The sequence below is a fragment of the Lepisma saccharinum genome, chromosome 8 (assembly GCF_977018435.1).
Source record: "Lepisma saccharinum chromosome 8, izLepSacc3.1, whole genome shotgun sequence".
Lineage (NCBI taxonomy): Eukaryota > Metazoa > Arthropoda > Insecta > Zygentoma > Lepismatidae > Lepisma > Lepisma saccharinum.
Window position 1 is genome coordinate 64,055,557 of NC_139236.1, and position 20,654 is coordinate 64,076,210.

The window sequence follows — 20,654 nt, forward strand, 5'->3', positions numbered from 1 at the left end:
AGGTTGTCGACATCCGCCAGATGCAGCGTCTTCGCCTTGGTGTTGTGGCAGAAGCTGTAAATTTCATCAGACGGCTTCTTGTACTGGCAACGTAGCGATGCGTAGAATTTGGTGGAGTACGTAGCCAGTGCATCGCCGAGGATGGAAATGATTTTGGCTTGCACGTTCTCCAAAAAGCTACGCACGTCGCATGAGCCCTCCGAAGTGAGGACAAAGTCCTCTAACAAACGCTGGAAAGCAGACTGGTTCGCTTTCGCCACAGGCTTGACGCGTTTGGCGGATGGTGGCGAGTCGGCTTCCGCTTTCCTCTTGGTCGAGCTGGTCGACGGTTGTGGAACAGGTGCTCCAACAACAACTTTGCATGATGTTATATGCCTCTTTAAATTATTAATGGTAATATGTATACCGCACCTGGGACATGATTTTTTAGCGGTTACACGCTTACCAGGTGCGCAGGTGCGACGATGTCTTGCAAAATTTTGGCTTGATATGGTTATCTTGCACACAGGGCAACTTTTCTCAGATTGCATCTTGTTGAAAATATTTGTGGGTATGTTATTATATATATATAGTGGAGTGCCACAAAATAAATACTGTGCAATAATTCACAATGGTGTTGGGTTTGGTGGGAGTGTGTTATTTATGCTACTTCTTGCTTCTAAATGAATCCTGTAAATAATTGAAAAAAAATAATTAAGCTTGTGTATAGAAAACACAAAAATATTATGTGTGCATAATTCTACCAAACAATCTTTTTTTTTTCTAACCCTCAGCCCTCTTGGCGTATGAAGTATAAATCATAATTTCAGAAAACATAGTTATTTTCCGCTCGCCATTTTAAAAATCAAACCATAAGCATTATTTATGTTTATAGTATTCGTCGAGCAATAGCAGATAGAGCAAGAATCGTTTTCCTACAACCCATAGTTGATGAATTACAAAACATCTTAGAAATTACATCTTGAAATTTTAATCCAAAATAACTCGAAAACAGCAGGTAGTAGTCATCACCCCTCCAATAAGTTGTAGAGTACTTCTAATTTTGTATCGAATGCTATTAAAATTTTCGAATTAGAGGAAAAACTAAGCCGGCAAATCAAGTTTCTCAAAAAAATAAAAAATTGTCTGTATTTCCGAAACTTGAGGGGGTAGAATCGATTTTATTTGCTAGTCGAATAGTTCTCGTCGAATCCTATCCAACAAACCTAAAATCATCATCCTAGCTCAATTAGGAGCCGAGAACCATGTAACTTTGATCTATGTATATACCAGCACTTGCCCAACCCTGTGGCCGAGTGGTTAGCACATCGCGCTGCGACGCCAAGGGTCCCGGGTTCGAATCCTGGTCGGGCTTGGTTGTTTGTGAATGTCCATTTCATCACTCATCCCCAATCTTCGCAAATTAGCCAAGAGGTACAAAACGTAAAATAAAATAAACTAAATCAATCATTAAGTTCCGTGTTGCAATCATGAAATTAAATTTTAATTAACTTTTTTTTTATCCATCTCTCTCTCAAATCTATATAGCCTGTTCATATTTGGCATGTCAGCCATTTTGTTTACGTGGTAAATAAAAATCTCAAGCTATTTTTTTTTTTTTTGCAAGAGAGAGGTTTACAAAAGTCACGATATACAAACATTGCCGGAGTTGGAAAATTACGATATGGCGCATTCGCTCATTACTGTTCCCAGCTATAAGTTTTTCTCTCTCTCTAGCCCTTGCCAAGTAAAAAAAAGGTGTAGGTAGGAGTTGGCAACACTGCGAGAAAATAGAGATCATGCCTTACAAGAAAAAACCATTAAGGCGATTTTTATTTGATGACGTTGAACCCGTGTAGTGTTCCCATCCATCCATCCATCTCTCTCTCTTTTACGGCAGTGCCGGCTCTCCTTGTTTAGTATATGTAGGTTGGCAAAAATTGCTTTATGCACTGTAAAGCAAACCTCAAGCAAAGTTGCCAGTCCCTTGTTTTAGGTTAGGTTAGACAAAAAAAAGCTGTAGGTAGGCTGTCGGCTGTTTAACTCTTCCCTCTCTCTCTCCCCTCTCTTTTTTTTGTAAAAGGCCATGGCAAAAGTACCAGTAGGTTGGCAACCTTGCTTTATGCACTGTAAGGCAAGCCTCAAGCAAGGTTGCCAGCTTCTTGCTTTAGGTTAGGTTAGACCAAAAACCTTGGTGATTTTTTCGAGTAAGATGTTGGTAATACTGTGTCCGAAAATAGGGGGGGGGTTTATGCCATACAAGAGCAAACCATTAAAGCAAGCCCCACCAAGCTTTACTTTCGGGTGTAGTGTTGGCAACACTGCGAGAAAAAAGTTGCCAGCTCCTTGCTTTAGGTTAGGTTAGACCAAAAACCTTGGTGATTTTTTCGAGTGAGGAGCTGGCAACACTGCGAGAAAAAGGTTGCCAGCTCCTTGCTTTAGGTTAGGTTAGACCAAAAACCTTGGTGATTTTTTCGAGTGAGGAGCTGGCAACACTGCGCCATCAAGTGAAGATCATGCCTTACGACAGAAATCCATAAGGAGCTCCTCACTTCAGCTCCTCACTTGATGGCGCAGAACCGGCTTGATTGGACTACTGTTGTGCCAAAATTCTTGAGGAGCTGGTAAATATTGTAAAGCAAAACTGATCCGTGCTTCGTGATGGAAATGCATCATTGCTTCTTTCTTTGCCGCTCGACGGTGCCGAACTGTTGCAGCATGGCACTCCAGTTTCAACTCTTGGCGAATCTTCGTTGCAGCCATGAAGGGATTGCCCTTGCTCATCTCAATGATTTCTGCATCTTCTTCCCTGGTTGACTTCCTCGGCCGGCCTTTGTTGGGTCTTGACTTCATTCCTTGGTCCCCTTCTTCCTCGTAACACCGAATCCAACGCCTGACGCATGAATCGTCCACACCAACGGTCGTAGCAATCTGAAGTGCAGGAGATCCGCCGCACAAAAAAATGCGGACTATCTTCTCTCTTGTAAATTCCGAAGTGTAAGGCATGATGAAATGATATCGTAAAGGAACATTCGGACCGAAGGGACATACTGCACGTGGCACATGCCTCTTGAAAACACCTTATCATTGGTGCATGTAGAGTTTCACGCCCATTCCGGTGCAGAAAGTTTCATTTTATTGGTTCCGTTGCAAGTGACATGCTCAAGGCATAGATACGAGAAAAACTGCTGCAGGATCTCGAACGAAGCACCCACCGGGGCTCGAACTAAAGCCAAAGCGTGGTGGCAAAAGGCAACCGTGAAGTTACTGCATCTGAGATTTACTTCAAGCAGGGCCTGCGTGGTGTCTGCAAAGAAACTCACGCTTGCTTTAAGAAATAAGGATACTATTGAATCAATGCAATATAAAAGAGTATATACCGTAAAATATACATTATTTTTGACTCATGCATCCCCTAAAAAAAATGCATTGTTTTCTCTCACATTTCTGCCCGCAATGAATATAAATGTATAATCTATTAAATTAAGCAGGTGCATGCAGATTTAAAAATATTGATAAGATGATTGAATTGAATTGAATTGAATTGTTGATTTTTAAGTCCACTTTGTGCACAGAAAGGCTAATTGGGACTGGACCTACAGTTTATAGTGGGTTCCGCACCACTATGTGCCTCCACTGGGTATCGAACCCGGGACCCCTTGATTAAAACGTGACGACTCTACGACTGCGCCATCGGGGAGGCCCTAGTCCTCTGACGGAGATAATTCGTTCGGAGGAATAGAAATGCCCTATCAAAACAATTGGGGAATATTATTTTCAATGTGGATATTCTTCGGAAAATATGTTTCTAACAACAGTTTACCTAAATAGTGGGGACGTGGCGTGAGAGATAGGGACGGAGTTGGAAGAGAGAGACAGAGAAAGCACACAATTTTCTGTTCAGTGCGAACCTTTGGGATTGCTTTTTTCTAGCGCACCAAAAACACAATACGCATAACCCAAATACAACCCAAACCTTCAATGGCGAAATTGTGAGTCAATCACTCAACTGGAATAAAAAGTACGGATTTAAATCTAGGAGGCCAGAAGATAGTTATTGCGCTACCATGTGCCAACACAAAAAAAATCCACTTTGCCCACGAGAATTGTCATGCGTGAGTGACATGTAGTTTACGTTAGTTGTGAGAGTTGCTTCCATTAGCTGCCAAGAATAATGATAGCGCTGAAAGCATAAAATACGGAAATGTGCATGTTTAACGACCTATGAGAAAAGTATATCCTTGTGTTTTCTTTTCGAATTTTACTCATTTTTATGTCAACTTTTACATATAGCCAATGGCGACAGAGGATGACTGATGCTTCAGGGAAATTGATGGAGATTGAAGAAACAACGAAAAAGAAAAACTCATAATTATCAGAGGCTAGGATCCAAGAACCCTGGCTACGCAGCATGTTGTGATATTTAAGTATATCACGGATTGCTGCTAAATCCATTCCTAGATATTTGTAATGAATGAACCCCCGCCCCCGCTACGAGAAAAAGAAAGACTATAGGATGTGAAACATTCACAATGTAATTGCATTGCTTTACATTGCTCTTGGCTCTATTCCAAATGTAGTAAGAAATCGGCGATAAAAGTTGGTTTTTTCCCCCCAAGGTATAAGTGTATTTGAGCGCAAGGGCTACCTATTTCATCATTTATAAAGAGTTATCTTCGTCGTTACACTAGCACCAGGCACAAATGCATCAATTTCTATTTCGGTTATTTTACATCACTCTTCTGCCTCTTGAGTTAATCGCGATAATACGGATGAATTATCAATTTATAAAATTGTGACGGGACAAACTCAGTGATACATTCATGCCTGACCAGATTTCGAATCTGGAACATATGACCTCGCTTCGCTAAAAAGGCTGGCAGAAATGTATCGGAAAAGTATAGGAGCACCAGGAACCGGTTTCACCCAGCACAGACGATGAAATCATTTACAGCGACTCGCTGTGGCAGTGTTACTTGCCACCCCCTTCCCCTCGCTCGGAGGTAGCCTTCTCAGCACCCCACCTGCTGATGGAAGAGTATGGTCAAAAGCTGCACCTACTTTTCGTTTCAAGCATATTCCGTCTGGAAGGTTTATGGCACCCCTCCGCCCCCCCCCCCTTCACACCATGGTTAATACATGAGACCCTTGCACTTTCAAAACCCTTATCGCAAGAAAAAGCTGGCATCAATTTTACACCACCATACAATAAGATTTACACGGGAAACATTTCGTAACATATTTTCTTGATTCGGACTAAGGGCAATTTAAAAATAGTCAAAGGAATTATACACAAGAGAATTAAATTACTGAAAATATGGAAAAGCGCGATACCGAATTCTGTAATGAGTGCGAAGGGAAAATCGAGAAAAGGAAAGAAAAAGTATAAAAGTATTCGAATAACCAGATTAAGAGAGAAAGTTATCACGGCTCGAACAATGCAAATGAAAAAAAAAACGAGAAAAGAACTAATACGAATTGAAATATACGACAATCGGAAGTAGGCTGAAGGAAGCAAATTTTAATAAACGTGGAAAGAAAACATAATCAAAGGAGCGTTGGTTCGATTCGCGACGGAAGCTCATATTTGTTGTTCGAATCCCACTCTACACTGTATGTCCAGATGCATTTACACTTAAAACAAACTTCGTGGAACTTTTTCCAAAACAGATGTTGCCAAACATTTAAAAACAAAAAGAATAACTCTGAAGAAAAATGCCGAAAGCGTTATTGCAAAATGAAAAAAAAAATGTGTAATGTGTGCAAATAGGATACAGTGGGAAAAGACAAGCGTGACAGGAATAAGCACACTGAACAGGGAGGGGATGATTATGGGGGTCAGAATCCTCTCTTTGGACTTACCTATGGTGGCAGGACCAACGAGAAAAAAATCTCGGAAAGAATGGAGTTCGGGGGTCCGCATTAGCGCGAGTGATGTAAAAACCATTCACAACTTCCTCGTCATTTTACTTTTGCCTTTCAATTTCAATGGTTGTTCCGAGCACACGTAAATTTTTAAGAAAATTTTTGATTTCAATTTATGCACAGATACATTAATGGAAACGGAACTTATGATCTAGAGTGGTGGGCCACCAGTGGGAATTGTATCTAGGACCGCTTGATTACAAGGCGACTGTAGGCTATCGCAAGGGGCTTTTTTTTCTGAAATAGATAACAGAATTAGTCATAATGCTATCTTTCCGCTGCAGGACTCTCTCATCGGAGGTGTCAAGTATCCGAGCGATAATGAAATCAATAATACCTCCTTTCTTCACATATTCATTCGGAAGTGGTAACATAATAATAAAAAACTCAAGCATAAATGTTAACAACACTTGTTATTATTACCAGAGACATTCTCAAAATAAACTTGTTTTGAAATCAAATCAAGAGGAAAGCAAGATCTCCACCCGGTCGCCTGAATCTGTGGCTAGATTCAAGAGTTGGAAACACTACGCTTCTCGCGAGCTGCTCTTCCTGGCGAAACTAGATGATATAAAATTCTGGGTTGCATAACCGTAAGGGGGGGCGTTTCCTTAGATTTCCAGTGTAGCAATGTCATTCAACGCTGGGTGGGAGCCAGGGCCACTTCTCTTGGAAAAGTTCCAAGATTTGAACCAGCCTGGGATCAAACCTGGGACCTTTAACATGGTAGTTTGATGCTTTACCGAATGAGCCACCGTGGCCACTCGGTGATCAAGAAAGTGTGGGGCATTACCACCACACCCCCTATGTGTCTCCATGGAGTGGTGCTAAGCACAGGGGAGCACTTTAATATTCATGTACTGACAATAATGAATTTGAATTAACTCAGCTTTATGCACAAAGGCTAATTGGGACTGGACCTACACTTTAAAGTGGGGCCCAAATCGCTGTGGCATGAGCCTCCACTGGGTATTGAACTGGAATCCCTAGATTACAAGGTAACATTATCACTATGCCATCGGGAGGTCCTAATAATAATGATAAAGCACAAACAATACAAGGTACCAAACTACACTGCAGTTTAAAATTATTAATAGAAATATTGGCAATTTTTATATCGGAGATTCAATGTTTATTTGTCTATCCACTATGCTATTCTTTTGTTGACATTAGTACGAGGGTCATATTGAAAGTAATGAGCAACAATTTTTCATGAACAAAGTTTTGGTTTTATTAAAGAAAAACATGTTCGTAATCTACAGACTTTTCTTTACTTTTCGACAGTCTCAATTTCTTTGCATGCATTTTCCCAACCTTTCTGGAAGTTTGAAAATACCCTTACGGTTGAATTCTGTTCCAGCTGCTTGCAGACACTGATGCCTTGCTTTCTGTGTCCTCCGTTGTCTGGTAGCGTTGGCCTCGTAACTGTTCCTTCAGAAAACCAAACTGATGATAGTCTGAGGATGTAATGTCGGGACTCTAAGGAGGGTAAGGCAGAAATTCCCACCCAATTTTCCAAATTTCCTCCCTGGTGAACTGAGCAGAGTGTTGAAGGATGATTCTCTTTCCAGGATGTTTATCCTGCAATAAATAATGGAGCTTGTGAAGTGTTTAGATATAACTGCGAGCATTTATGGCTAACCCAGGTTCAAGAAATTCAACCAGAATGCACCCCTCTGCTTTCAATGTTGCATTCTGTGGAGGCAGTTCATGGGTGACTGCTCCGAAGCTGATCTTAGATGCTAGTGTTTCCTTCTTTAAAATGTTTTATCCATCTTCTAACACTGCTAGCACCCATGCATACATCTCCATATGCATGCTGAAGTTGATTCTGAATTTCAGCAGAAGGAATTCCATCTTTAACAAGGAATTCAATCACAAGCATGTTGTCGAAACTAAACATCACTGTTAGCCATTTTTAAGCAACTGACTGCGCTCATGCGATCGAAGCTAATGATGTCCCACTACCTCGACACGTTCAGTAAAGTATATATTTTACGATGATTTACTTTGATACATTCAAGAATCATAATTTTATAATATACCTAATTTGTATTTTATCAGTAAATTAGGAATTGTTTCTTAATGTATAATGTAAGAATGGATTCTTCCCTTAATTTCAGTTTCCATCGTTGAGAGCCTGTTGACCTGCAACTTTTTTAAACATTTTTCAACAAATATATATTTTTTTAAAATATTTCTAATAAAATAAAAAAAACCTAAAACTTCATGGTTCAACAGCCCTATGAGAACTAGGCCCTGCCAAGTGACTTTTTCATTGGTAATGTGTGGTAAGAGCATTGTCTCATCACTACAGTTTTCTAGCTTTTGAGACCAGCATACTTCTTTTCGTCTCAATGGAAGATATTCAACTTGATGTCATCATGCAGACAGAGGTGCCGACTTGTCAAAATTATTGGGGGGCTCCGATCACTGAAATAAATTAATAAATGACTTACTCACTCGCTTTTTTAAGTTTTGGCCTCAGTGTTCGGAATCTCGTAAAGGCCCATGAATTCCTCAAAAATATTACAATTTTCATTTACAGTTCAAATGCAAAATGTCAATTGTTCACGGATGGATGTCGCAAGTTTCGTCAACCATAATAGCAAAATAGTCCCGACTTTTAATATCTGCTACCACGGAGAGCAAAACGGATCTCCCTAATATATTCATGATCTCCTTCTGAATGTAATGAGAGAGCCATTTGTAGCCCGAACGTCCCATCCACTCTCCTAGTTCATGTACATCTTCTTTTGAAACTCTTTTTTAGTAAAAATGTTAACAATACTCATAATTATATACTTAGTATATAGTAATAAGTCATGTGTTTTGCTGTCTCTGGTCATAGCCTCCCCAAAGTTGATGGTTTAGCGGTCTCGGCCCCCCAAAGTTGATGGTCTAGAACCAGTGACGTGCACTGAGGAGTAGCTAGTCTAGCAGAGATAGATCAATCAATCTCACATCTCGAATTATATTCAAATCACAATATTTATTGTCTTGTTAAAGCCACCACAGCTTATACGCAACACTTTCTTTTCCACGCGCTTCTCGTCCATCGGTGTTCTCCGCGGGCAAAGCTGGCTGGACACCCTAGCTCACTCTTCTTCCGCCAGACCAGTTTCCAGGTAGAAACGGCCGGCCCAAGGAAAAGGAAGATTTCTCTCTACCTCCCTTGTCCCCTCGCCCCCTGCTGCAATGGTTGAAAGCCCGTGCTTTCAGGTCCCCCAGTCTATCTCCTATAGGACAGATAGGGGATTGGTTTCTCATATTTTTTTTGTAAATCCTCTAAAGAACACAGGGTAAAATTTTCTGCAGTACTTATGTTCTCTGTATTTACACAACCTTTTACACGTTGTACAATATGTGTGTATGTATGTATGGGAACGTGTTATGTGCAGACAATAATGTTATGCTTTCTTTCTTTTTTTTCTTTTTCAAATATGGAATATATAATGATTAAATTACAAATATGTGCTCAGGCTCTCTCTGACTCTCGTTTTAGTAGTGTTTTATTTAAATATACTACTCTTGGTCTCTAACAGTCATAAATGCGGATGTATTTATTTGGGCAAGAGAACGCGTGTTCATATTGTTGTTGGTTTGGTTTATTTTACTTCGCTTTTCTGTCACATTTGGTTATCGCAAAAATGAGGATTGAGTGATGATATGATGAAATTGGTGAAGGGACCTCATATGAACAATCCAGGCCAGGATTCGAACCCGTGTCGCATTCTTGTCCTATGTGTTGCAGTGAATAATGAAATAATTTGGAATGAAAAAAGTATCTCAGAACTCAAAAAAGTCAAATGAATATCATTGAAGAAACTACAAAAAAGTGTGTTGTGTTTTGTTACCTGTCACCAAATCAACCAAGCGTGGGGGAGTGGTTATCACAGCACGCTACGACACCAGGAGTTCCGGGTTCGAACCCCGACCCGGGCATGGGCATTCCCTGTGCTCGTCCCTTCATCAATTTCATCATATCGTCTTCGCAATTAACCAAATGTGACAAAAATGAAAGTAACAAAAATGAAATCAAATCATTGATTGATTGCTCAATTTGGTTTATTTTACTTCGCTTTTCCGCCACCTTTGGTACGACAAAATTGATGAAGGGACACACACAAAGAACACAAATGGCCAATCCGAGATTCGAACCCAGGATCTCTGGCTTAGAGTCAAATCAAATAGTTTTTTTATTTTCGAATGTGGGTGTGGGTTACGTGTACTTTTTTCTAGTACTCATTCATAATTTTGCAATCTTTTCCTGTTATTTACATTCTTCTTTTTTGTAGGAAAACTGGCCCTAAAGGGAGGAGGGGTGTGACCCACACCAACCCCCCCCCCTTGATCACGTCACTGACTGCTACCCCTAGTGTCGACTTCACCGCACGTCACTGTCTAGAACATTTCAAATGTGTATTTAAAGTTGAGTTCATGTGGCACAATTCAGAGTAAACTTTACAAGAGAAGCAAAATAATACATTAGATTCTCTTAAGCAAAATTATTTAGGGGGCTCTGCCCCCACATCGATAACATTGGTGGGGGGGCCTCGAGTCCACCCAAGCCCCATGGAGTCTGCGCTTATGCATGCAGAGTACTTTGGGAAGAAATTGGGCAAATAAATTCATGTGTTAAGGAAAGCATATGAGAAGCCTTCTTAGTGAGAAAATTTGCATTTTACCACTTTACACACTTTTCATAGTTTCTGTAGGGCTTCGGAAAAGGTAAAAAGTACACATGATCACAATCTACCTTGAATCACTTCAAGACAAAGATCATTCGCAATGCTTACCCAGCATGTTTTCAATGCAGGATCTGATATGTTTGCCCAAAATATAGCACAATGAATTGTGGGGGAAGTTGTTCGCTGAATATCATCCATTATTCTCGCAGTGTTGGGCCAACACTGACATTTTGGGGGCTCCCACCAGGAATCAAACCTGGGACTGTGCATCAAAGGTGAAGATGTTAACCACTTGGCTACGTGAAAGCCCCCAAAATATTTGGAGAACTAAAACACTGGTAAAATGGTACAGGAAACTTCTAAGGAATGATATTTCTGCCTTTACTTTTATAAGCACTTGAATTAACGTATTTTATTATCAAAGATTTGGCTTCAATTGCAAATCAGATTTATTTCTTTTTAAATGTGATTACACAGCTGAATGTGTGGAATGGGAATGTAGCAGTGGATCAGAATGAGACTTGCCAAATTCTCGAAACTCGCAACCAACATGTTTGTCACTACCAACATTCTTCTTGCACTGACAATATGAGCTTTTTAAATTGCTTCCTGATGCCTGAGAAATACCACTTGTGTTGTTAGACATGTTGTCTCCAGTAGTTACCAGCATGCAGCACGTCTGAATCTTTTGTTTAAGATCGAATATGGTGTTCTTCAATAAGTAAGTTTCCATTTGAAGAATTAAGTTATCATGAATAAGCTTAATGTTTTCTCTTGCGATTTGCAGGAGCAAAGTGTCGTTGATTCTTTCATGCGAATTTTCATTAATGTTCACCAGCTGGTCTAATTCCTGATGAATATCTCCCATCTTTTCCCTTGCATCTGCGATTGTTCTCATGAAGTTGTCTTCTTTTTCTGCAAACTGAATTTGAATGTGATCCTTAGCGTTTTTCACTTCCAAGAACTTGACCCACAAGTCGTCGATGGTCTTGTACTGCAAGTAAATTACAGATTTTATATTGTCAGTCTCGTCCTGATGTTCGTTAATTAACTTCTGGTAGTCTGCAAGAGCATAGTACAGCCTTGCACACTGGTTAGAGAGCTGTGGAAGTGTCTCGGGAACTTTAGAAGGAAGTACCATGGTGGTACCCAGTTTCTCATCATAATCATTGATGTACTGGTAACACTGTTCATTAGACGGGAGTTCAAATTTCTTGATATTTCTTGCTTCTGGGGAGGAAAAAATAGAATACATACATACATATATTTGAGAACCAAGGTATGATGGTGCAACACAGATTGACAGGCAGCAGTTCATTGAGTAACATGTGTGGTTAAGCAACAAAAAATGATTCTCCATCAAACTCAAGAATTCTAACAATTAGGCCATTCATGCATCTACAGCAAGTACAAGGGCAAATTGAAAAGTCTTTGCACCTAATTTTTTTCTAGTTTGTTATAAGTGCGTGGACTTCCTGAGCACTCCGGCATCTTTGCCAACTGATAACAGCACCGTGCCGTGTAAGAAATCGGAAGTTACAATAGGGCCGTTCCAAGAAAAGCCTACTGCATTGCTCGTATATTTCGCTTTTGTAATAACACTTCTAACAAACTAGAAAAAAATTAGGTGCAAAGACTTTTTGATTTGACCTCGTACTTAAAATTATTCAAGCATGTCTAGGATGTCAAGTAACATACTGAAAGATAACATTGCAACACATTTTAAAATGAAAGGATTTCGTCCCTCTTTTCTCTGGTTTAAATTTATGTATGGGCATTGTGATTTGTACAGTTTATTACTACTATCAGTGCCATGAAAATAGGCAGCTGGGCAGAATTGTGCTGGTTCAACATATGAGAAAGCAAAACGAGAGCGGAACAAAAGTTGGTGGTTCCCACATGCTGTGTGGCAATGTCAAACTGGCTGCGTTGCCTAGTTCGAGTGTCGGACCAACCTCTCTCCGGGGCACTTTTGTGTCATCGCTGACCTTTCGAGCAAATATTGTCAGTTTGTATCACATGGCTTACAGATACCAACTCTACATCTTTACAACGAGATCTTTCATTCTCTTAAACCTCCGAACACCCGGGGTTGTGCTCCGACGTGGCAACAGCGCAAACTTCTGCCACTGGCCTAATTTCATGGCCCTACATTTAGTGCTGCACTTACAAAGCTAGGCTTCTAGTGCAGATATTTTCTATATTTTTTCACAGAGAAGTTTATAAGAACCACATTTCTGATAATCCATCTCAACAAAGCCAAAATATGGATTAACACTACAACACACATTTCCAGTCTGTTCCAAATTTCTGAACTCGCACAAGAAGACTTTCCGGAACTGATGAAGAGGGGGCTCTGAAGGTACTGTTGTCTTTTGGTGATAATGATGATGAAGTAAATGGCAATAAAAGATCAGACAACATCGTTATCCAATATTACCTTTAGAGTTGATGCCAACATGCTGTTCTCTTTTAAGATGAGAACTAAGCCTGTCATTTTCATCCGACAGCCACCTCAGAGCTTCATCCTTGGCTTCATACTGCGACTGTAGGAACTCCAGTTTAGTCTGAACGGTGTCCAACTTCTTCTGCAGATTCTGCACTTGACAGTTCAAGTTGTCAACTAGCACTGGCATCTGAAGCGATGCTTCATCGGGAATGTTCACTTGGACTCCGACACTGATGCTTGGAATGTGCTTTCCCATTATTCTGGAAGAAGACGTGAGTCATTGCACTGACTGCATTTACATTTTTGGGGAGTAGGGTACATTCACTCTTGATTTTTTTAAAACTGTTATTTACCTTGGGAAACATTAGAATTTCATGAAGTATTATGGAAGATTTTTAGGGTGTGAAACACATATTCTTCACAGTATGGGTGTTAGAATGTAGTCCAAAATGCTATGTTTTTCATTCATTGAGATGGTAAATTTTGCCACCACAGAGGCAGACTTGTAGTTTTACTCAAAAAATCTGGATAATAAAAACAGTTTAATACTCATCAGAAGAAGTGAAGTACATCAAATGCTTGTAGCCCAGCTGTAGCTAAAGGCATAAAACTTCTCCCAAACAGAATACAAATGGTTGCTTTGAAGCTGTGTGTTCACCATTACAAAATCTTCACTTTTATTGTTGTTATCAAGGCTTAGGTTTTTATGTAGTGCTATTATAAGGAATTCATAACTTACCTTAATATTTCTAGGCAACCCAAAAGTGAAGAATTTCAGTCTCATATCATTTTCTACCAAACAGTTTATTGAAGCTAATTTAGTACTCATGGATGTTGAGCTCTCAATAATTACTTAATTATTGCGTTTCTCTGGAAACCAGTATTCAATTTCCAAGTTCACAATGGCAATACTGTGCTGCTATTGTAGTTGGTTATTGTGAAAAATCTTTTGGAATAATTAGTATAGTAATTATTTATTAGGTAATAAAGCAACAAAGGGGTTGAATTTTGTCATTTTCCATGTATTATTATTAATTTTTTATAAGTTTATATCAGGTTTTTTTTACTCCTCTAGGTTAATCAAAATGATAAGGAAGAACTGATAAAATAAATGAAGCAACAAACACAGTAAAACAATCAGGATTCAAAATTAGGGATCCAGACTTCATAATATGCTATGCTAAGCACTCAGCCACAGACTAGCTTTTCCGCACCACCAACTTTTCTCCTAGAGTACATTTAGAGGTTTTACAGGATTAAAGAGAATCACAAAACTTACTATTCTCGTGTCATTTTCCATAGCATTGACTAAACGAAACCACAGATTTAGTAGATATAGATGTTACAACCACGTTAAATGCAGCGGCAATGTAGATGCTTCACGAGGAGGAAGGGATATTAACTTCCGAATGCTATATTATGAAATCATTGTCTTCTCTCTCTCTTCTTGGGCCTTCAATTATATGTTATTCGGGGATTATGGATAGAAAAATTAAAATATGTGGAAAATTTTATAACAATTTGCTTTATTTTTGACAGGAAGATGAAATATATAAAGCATGAAAAAGTAAAATGCAGGATGTAAAATTGAGATTTTACTATATATTTCATACAAACTTTAGTGTTTATTGAATTGTTTATACTTTTTACATACCTACAATTGTTTGTGGCCATGGTGGCTCAGTCGGTAACGCATCCGACTACCATGCTAAAGGTCCCGGGTTTCATCCCCAGCCGGTTCAAATCCAAGAACTTTTCTAACGTTGGAAGCGGCCCCAGTGCCCACCCAGCGTCGAATAACATGGGTACCTGGGAAAAACCCTGGGGGTGTAAAGGTGGTCAGGGGCATGATGCTGATCACACCACCCCCACTCACAACCGGATCAAGAAAGTGCGGGGCATTACCCCCACACCCCTATATGCCTTCATGGCATGGTGCTAAGCACAGGGGAGCACTTTACCTTTTTTCTTTTACATTTGTTTGTTAATTATTCACATACATTGTGAATATTATGCAAGAAAAGAAACTGAACTGGTTGATCAATTGATTTTTCAATCAATGTCTGCAGCATGTCTGCAATCTACAACCATCATATAATAAGAGGACTAGCAACTTAACAGAAACAAAATTTAAGCCAGGGACCTTAACAAAAAATATAAAATATCCTCACTCACTTATTTTGTAAACCAATACCAAGACAAATACTGGACCTTGACCGTGGCTCCATGGAGGATTATACCGGCTGTGGGTCCAGGTGCCAGAGCCTCGTTAGCCTGCAAAAATGCAATTACTTATGTGCACTACATGGTTTGAGAGGTCAACTTTTGAGTGCCTGTTCAGGTCACCTTTTACATGCTCAAAAAACTGAACTGACAAATGTGTTTCCAATATTCTACTAGGAAATATGATACGGAATCACACTTCATACAACATTCCTAGCTAAAGTTTACTGAAATGACCCTAAACACTATATTGTTGTATCTTACCACAAGTGATTGGCAGGTAAATGATTACATGTATTACATAGGCGTAATCAGGAAAAGGGGACTTGTCCCCGGAACCCCAAAATTTTCAGGATTAATAAAATTTACACGTTACATGTATTTTTGTTAACCTACTGGACCCTGAGGTTCATGTTCTGCCCCTGCCACCCTGCATTCCAAGTTATGTTGCTGGATGTGAACAATGAGTGAGGCCATAGCTTAAAAACTCATAAAATTAGACTACACTGTAGCATGTTGCTATAAGGAAGGTTAAGCAAGAAAGAATGTAACATCAGGGTACCTCTATATATTACATTTGCAATTAGCCAAAAGCGGTAGAAACATAAAGTAAAAAAAATCATAATCAATCAATCAAACCTCTATATTATAGCAACAAACTATTATGAATATAAATTGTACATTTATAAATAGCATATTGATCATTTTATAACAGGTAGTTTTTCATAAAACTTCTTGTTTGCATCATCAGACCCAATGAAATCGGGAGAAAAACAATTGTATATTACATAGTTTGTTGTATCATTTCGAAGATGGTTGTTGTTGACAAAATGTATAATTTCACAGTTGCCAGGTCTTCCAATATTTTTATGACATTTATCACTGGATGATGCGAATGGAAAGTTTGTGAAACATTACCTGTTGAAAAATAATAAACATGCTGTTTATACAGTGGAACCTGGGGTTTACATTTTTCAGGGGACAAAGTTGAAAAAAATGTAAAATCGAGGAAAATTTTATAATATTTTCCTGGGACCACCAAGATTGAATGTATTTTATGCAGTGAAAGGTATAAAATAGTCTCTTGTGTCAGATTAGGAAATTGTTTTGTTTATTTACAATAAGACCAGTGTATACAATAAATTTTATTGCTTTTATGCAATTACAAGCAATACAATACAATAATGTCAATTATGTGCAAACATTCAGCTTTACCCTTCAAGAAAGTTCCTTTGCTCAATTCTTTGTCACATTCAATGCATTACCATATTAAAAGACAACCTGCAGTTTGAGATCATGTTAAGATTGTGATCAACAGAGATTCATATATTGTGAAAACTGAGATGCAAAAGTGAAGTCTGTTTGTAATCTGTGTGTCTACAATTCTTGAACGTGGTGCAGAGGGTGCATCAAACACTTTGGGAGATTTCACATCATGTGCTGATGGGGGATTTCACTAACCGAATGTAGGCTTGTGCAGCATGTCATGCTGCTGTGGTGTGAAACACTGCTGTTGATTGGGTCATTATCAAGTGACATATATGGCACGTCCCTTGCCACTTTTGTGTGAAATCTCCCTTACTTGTTTGACTTAAACTTCTTTAGGGAGATTTCAGACAGCAACAGGTGACAAGTGGCAAATGCAACAGTGTGGGTTTGCACCGAAGTGACAAGCAACATGGGCATCTTCAGTCTATAAGCAAGCATTTACCATGAATGCTCAAGTAACAGACCAGGGTGACATAATGCATGCCATTGAGGAAACCACTCAGCCAGAGTGACATACAAGTGGCACGTGCAGCTTGTCATGTTGTTTCAGTTCAAAAGGTTGCATTTATTATTTGAGGGTTCAGTTCCAAACAACACATGTCACTTGTTGCCTGTCCCATCAATCTGAAAGTTCCCTTAAACAAACAAGTTTCTAAGTACTGCTACAAATGCTAGTATGCACGAAGTCATAACACTGCTTACAAGTAAGAAATAACTTATCACCTTATATAAAGTAATCAGATTTCTTAAACTAACTTGTGACTGAAAGCTGGGAGCTTTAAACCTGCTTCATTATGCAAAGGAAAATATTTACTTATATTAGTTAAAATCAACAGGAACTTAATTGTAGTCAAGTCACCTGTGTACTGTCACAAATACATGCTGAAATTATATCACAAAGAGAATTAGTATCTTGCATTTATCTTGCTCACAAGGTTCTGCTTTAAACATTAAAAATCACTGGGTGCAAAAAATTATGCTACCTGTGAGTAGTTTTTCAATCAAAATGGCTCCGGAAATTTCATGAGTTTTCCAGAACCAGATGGGATTTATCACTGATGCTAAGAAAATTATTCTGTGGATCTTTTTGTTACAGCATGAGAACCTCGTAAAATCTCCTTAACAACTGACTTGGGCTAAACCTCGAATATACTGTAATGCTTCAGCATGCAGAATATTACTATTTAGAATTCTTGAACATTCTTCTTGTGCAGCCTTCACAAATAAGTTTGAAATTTAAACTACATATCTTCAGTAGTATATGGATATAATGATTAGCAGCAATACTGCACTAGCCACTGGAAAAACAGGAGTCTTTTCTACAATAAATCAGAGTTGTATTATAATAAAATGAAAAGTACCATTAGCCATATTTTCCACTTTACATGCAATCCAGTCATAAAAGTAGAAACAGCCCCTAATGCTCGACTAGGACTTGAACCTGAGACTCTGGCATGCATTTTTCACTTAAATTAACGTGTGTGCACCAAAGTATGAGGAAGATAAATATTTATATATATTATATTGTGCTACTTAATGCAATATTGAAAGCATTTTATTTTCAATATCTTCAACTTTTATTATATATGACAACTGATCCTGTTGATCACATTTGTAGTAACCATGCACATATTGCAGCAACAAATGATAGTTTACACAGAAACAAGAATACTGAGAAATAAACTTGTGTTTTAATGACATTCGAGATGCAAAGGTACAATTCAGTTTTATCAATAAAATATTCCCTTTAAAATATTGCAAAAACATGAAAAATGATTGTTAACTTCTCTCATAATACACCCGCTGCAAAATGACTTCAGACCTCATAACAAAATCACAAAAAATTACATCTTTATCACAGGCCGGAGGCTAAGTACCGAATCACTGACTTGTTGATAAAACCAAGAGACTTGGTAGGATTAATTGTTCTATCATTAAATATATATTTAGTCGAGTAGCCAATCGATATCTACGCTCCGACGGCCGCCATCTTGAAACTGATCCGCCATATTTTATATTTTTTGATTTGATATATCTCGGGAATGTATCTCGGGAATGGTGTCTCCTATCAACATCCAATTTTCTCAGAAATGTTCCAAATAGTGTAAACTTTCATAATAAATCAATAAATCTATTTTTGAAAAATATGAAATAGAAGTTTTTTCAGAAAGTCTTAATTAATAATTCTTAAACCAAACAATGGAATTTTCTATTTTGTAAGATTACTTAGTGTTTGTTAGAAGTCTTTAAACGAACTGAACCCCTATTTTTTCTAGATTTATAAAGTTACCTTAAATAACATTTTAAGAGAAATACAATTTACAAACATGCCAACATAATTTTTGAAAAAAGAATCATTGTTAAGACTTTCAACTCGCAGTTATTCTCATAAAATGTTTTGTAGTTTTTCTGAAAAACTTCTATTTCTTATTTTTCAAAAATAGATTTATTGATTTATTATGAAAGTTTGCACTATTTGGAACATTTCTGAGAAAACCAGACGTTGATAGGAGACACCATTCCCAAGATACATCAAATCAAAAAAAATCAAATATGGCGGATTATTTTCAAGATGGCGGCCATCAGAGTGCAGATATCGATTGGCTACTCGACTGAATATATCTTTAATGATAGAACAATTAATACTACCAAGTCTCTTGCTTCTATTAACAAGTCAATGATTCTGGACTTTGCCTCCGGCCTGTGATAAAGATGTAACTTTTTGTGCTTTTGTTATGAGGTCTGAAGTCATTTTGCAGGGGGTGTAGGTTAAAATGTGCAGGTCTTGGGAATGTGAAGTTTAAACCCACTTTTGATTAGATATAGGACTAGTTTGAAGTGAGATCCGAACCACTGAACTGTGGCCCCACTATACACAGGAATGTGTATAGAAAGGAGACATTACCTGGTACCCCTACATTCAGCTTGGGGGTGAGGGGGGGGGGAAGAATTAGGCTGAGCTGATAGCAATATATCAGTATTGGAGAATATCCTGTGTATTATGCAATATGTGCACAAGTCCCAATTACTTCTACACCAAAACTGTAAGGAAAGGATTTACTGATTAAATGATTATCTCAATATTCTAGCTCATACTTGAATTGAAGATTATTTTTAATCAGGAATGTTAAGAATATTGATATCAATACGAGTTTAAAATGATAATGGCTGTCCGCTACCTATTTCTCTCTTTAGTCATCCAATACTTGATAATGGGAAAAATTGTGGGTGTGGATTACTTAAAAATAATATCCTATTGAAATGCAATTTTCGAATAAGTAAATGAAATAAAACAGCACGTACATGCCATTAAACACTATCATTCTTGTGATGATTAGTATAAGTTTCTTGAAAGCATGCTGATCATTTCATGCCCATTCCTCATTACTGATATCGTTGACTTTCACAATTACTGAACTTGCATAACATTTCAACAACTATCATCATTGGAATTCCCTCACATTTCACTGACTTTATCTCTATTTCAATGTTTTGCTGATTTTATCCATCATTGAAGTTGCCTATTTCAACATTTCCCTCATATTTCCTATCAATTAAATTTCTTATTTCAGCATTTCCATGACATATACCATCACATAACTTCACTATTTCAATATTTCTCTGACTTTTTCCATGTCTTAAAACATTCTACATTCAAATATTTCCCTGGCTTTTCAATCACTGAAATCCTCTAGTTCCCCGACTTGGAAATTCAATGACTTTTCCTACTTTCCACAATATGTTACAATCATACACATTTAACACATTGTTCAAACATGAAGTGAAAAAATCTTGATTTAAGAAAAAAATCACTGTAGAAAGAGGTATACTGTATGGTGGTGGCACATGAATCTTCCTTCTTCAAGGATCACTGACTCTTTGGCACTTTCCATCCAAATCGCCTAAAGTATTGCTTAATTGTTGTCAAACTCTGAGGAGGCATAAATTCTCCAATTAGTCTTCTATTCCACCAAACACCTTGTCTAGCTTCTTTACTTCCAATTTTACTGAAAGTGTACAGGTAGTGCTGGGCTCGGATATATCTACAACAGAGAAACTAATATATTAAAACCAAATACGTGTGAAATTCAACCAACTAATTATTCTACATGCATAAC

The 20,654-nt window shown here is 38.2% G+C and overlaps 2 protein-coding genes across 3 annotated transcripts in view; both read right to left on the bottom strand.

Moving 5' to 3' along the window:
• Window positions 1–11,064: 11,064 nt before the first annotated feature.
• LOC145991822 (uncharacterized) lies at window positions 11,065–13,884 on the bottom strand. The gene is made up of 3 exons (XM_083127867.1): window positions 13,784–13,884; window positions 13,036–13,304; window positions 11,065–11,825 (listed from the first exon to the last, which is right to left on the bottom strand). The coding sequence occupies exons 2-3, from the start codon at window positions 13,298–13,300 to the stop codon at window positions 11,065–11,067; spliced, it is 1,026 nt and encodes a 341-aa protein (XP_082983993.1). The 5' UTR covers window positions 13,301–13,304; window positions 13,784–13,884.
• A 5,048-nt stretch (window positions 13,885–18,932) lies between these two features.
• The window catches only part of LOC145991065 (lipase maturation factor 1-like), a 28,063-nt gene continuing 26,341 nt past the window's right edge, over window positions 18,933–20,654 (bottom strand). For both annotated transcript variants that reach the window (XM_083126780.1, XM_083126781.1), the window contains exon 12: window positions 18,933–20,579. In XM_083126780.1, coding sequence (XP_082982906.1) covers window positions 20,405–20,579 — 175 coding nt within the window. In that variant the 3' untranslated portion in view covers window positions 18,933–20,404. The remainder of the gene's footprint in view (window positions 20,580–20,654) is intronic.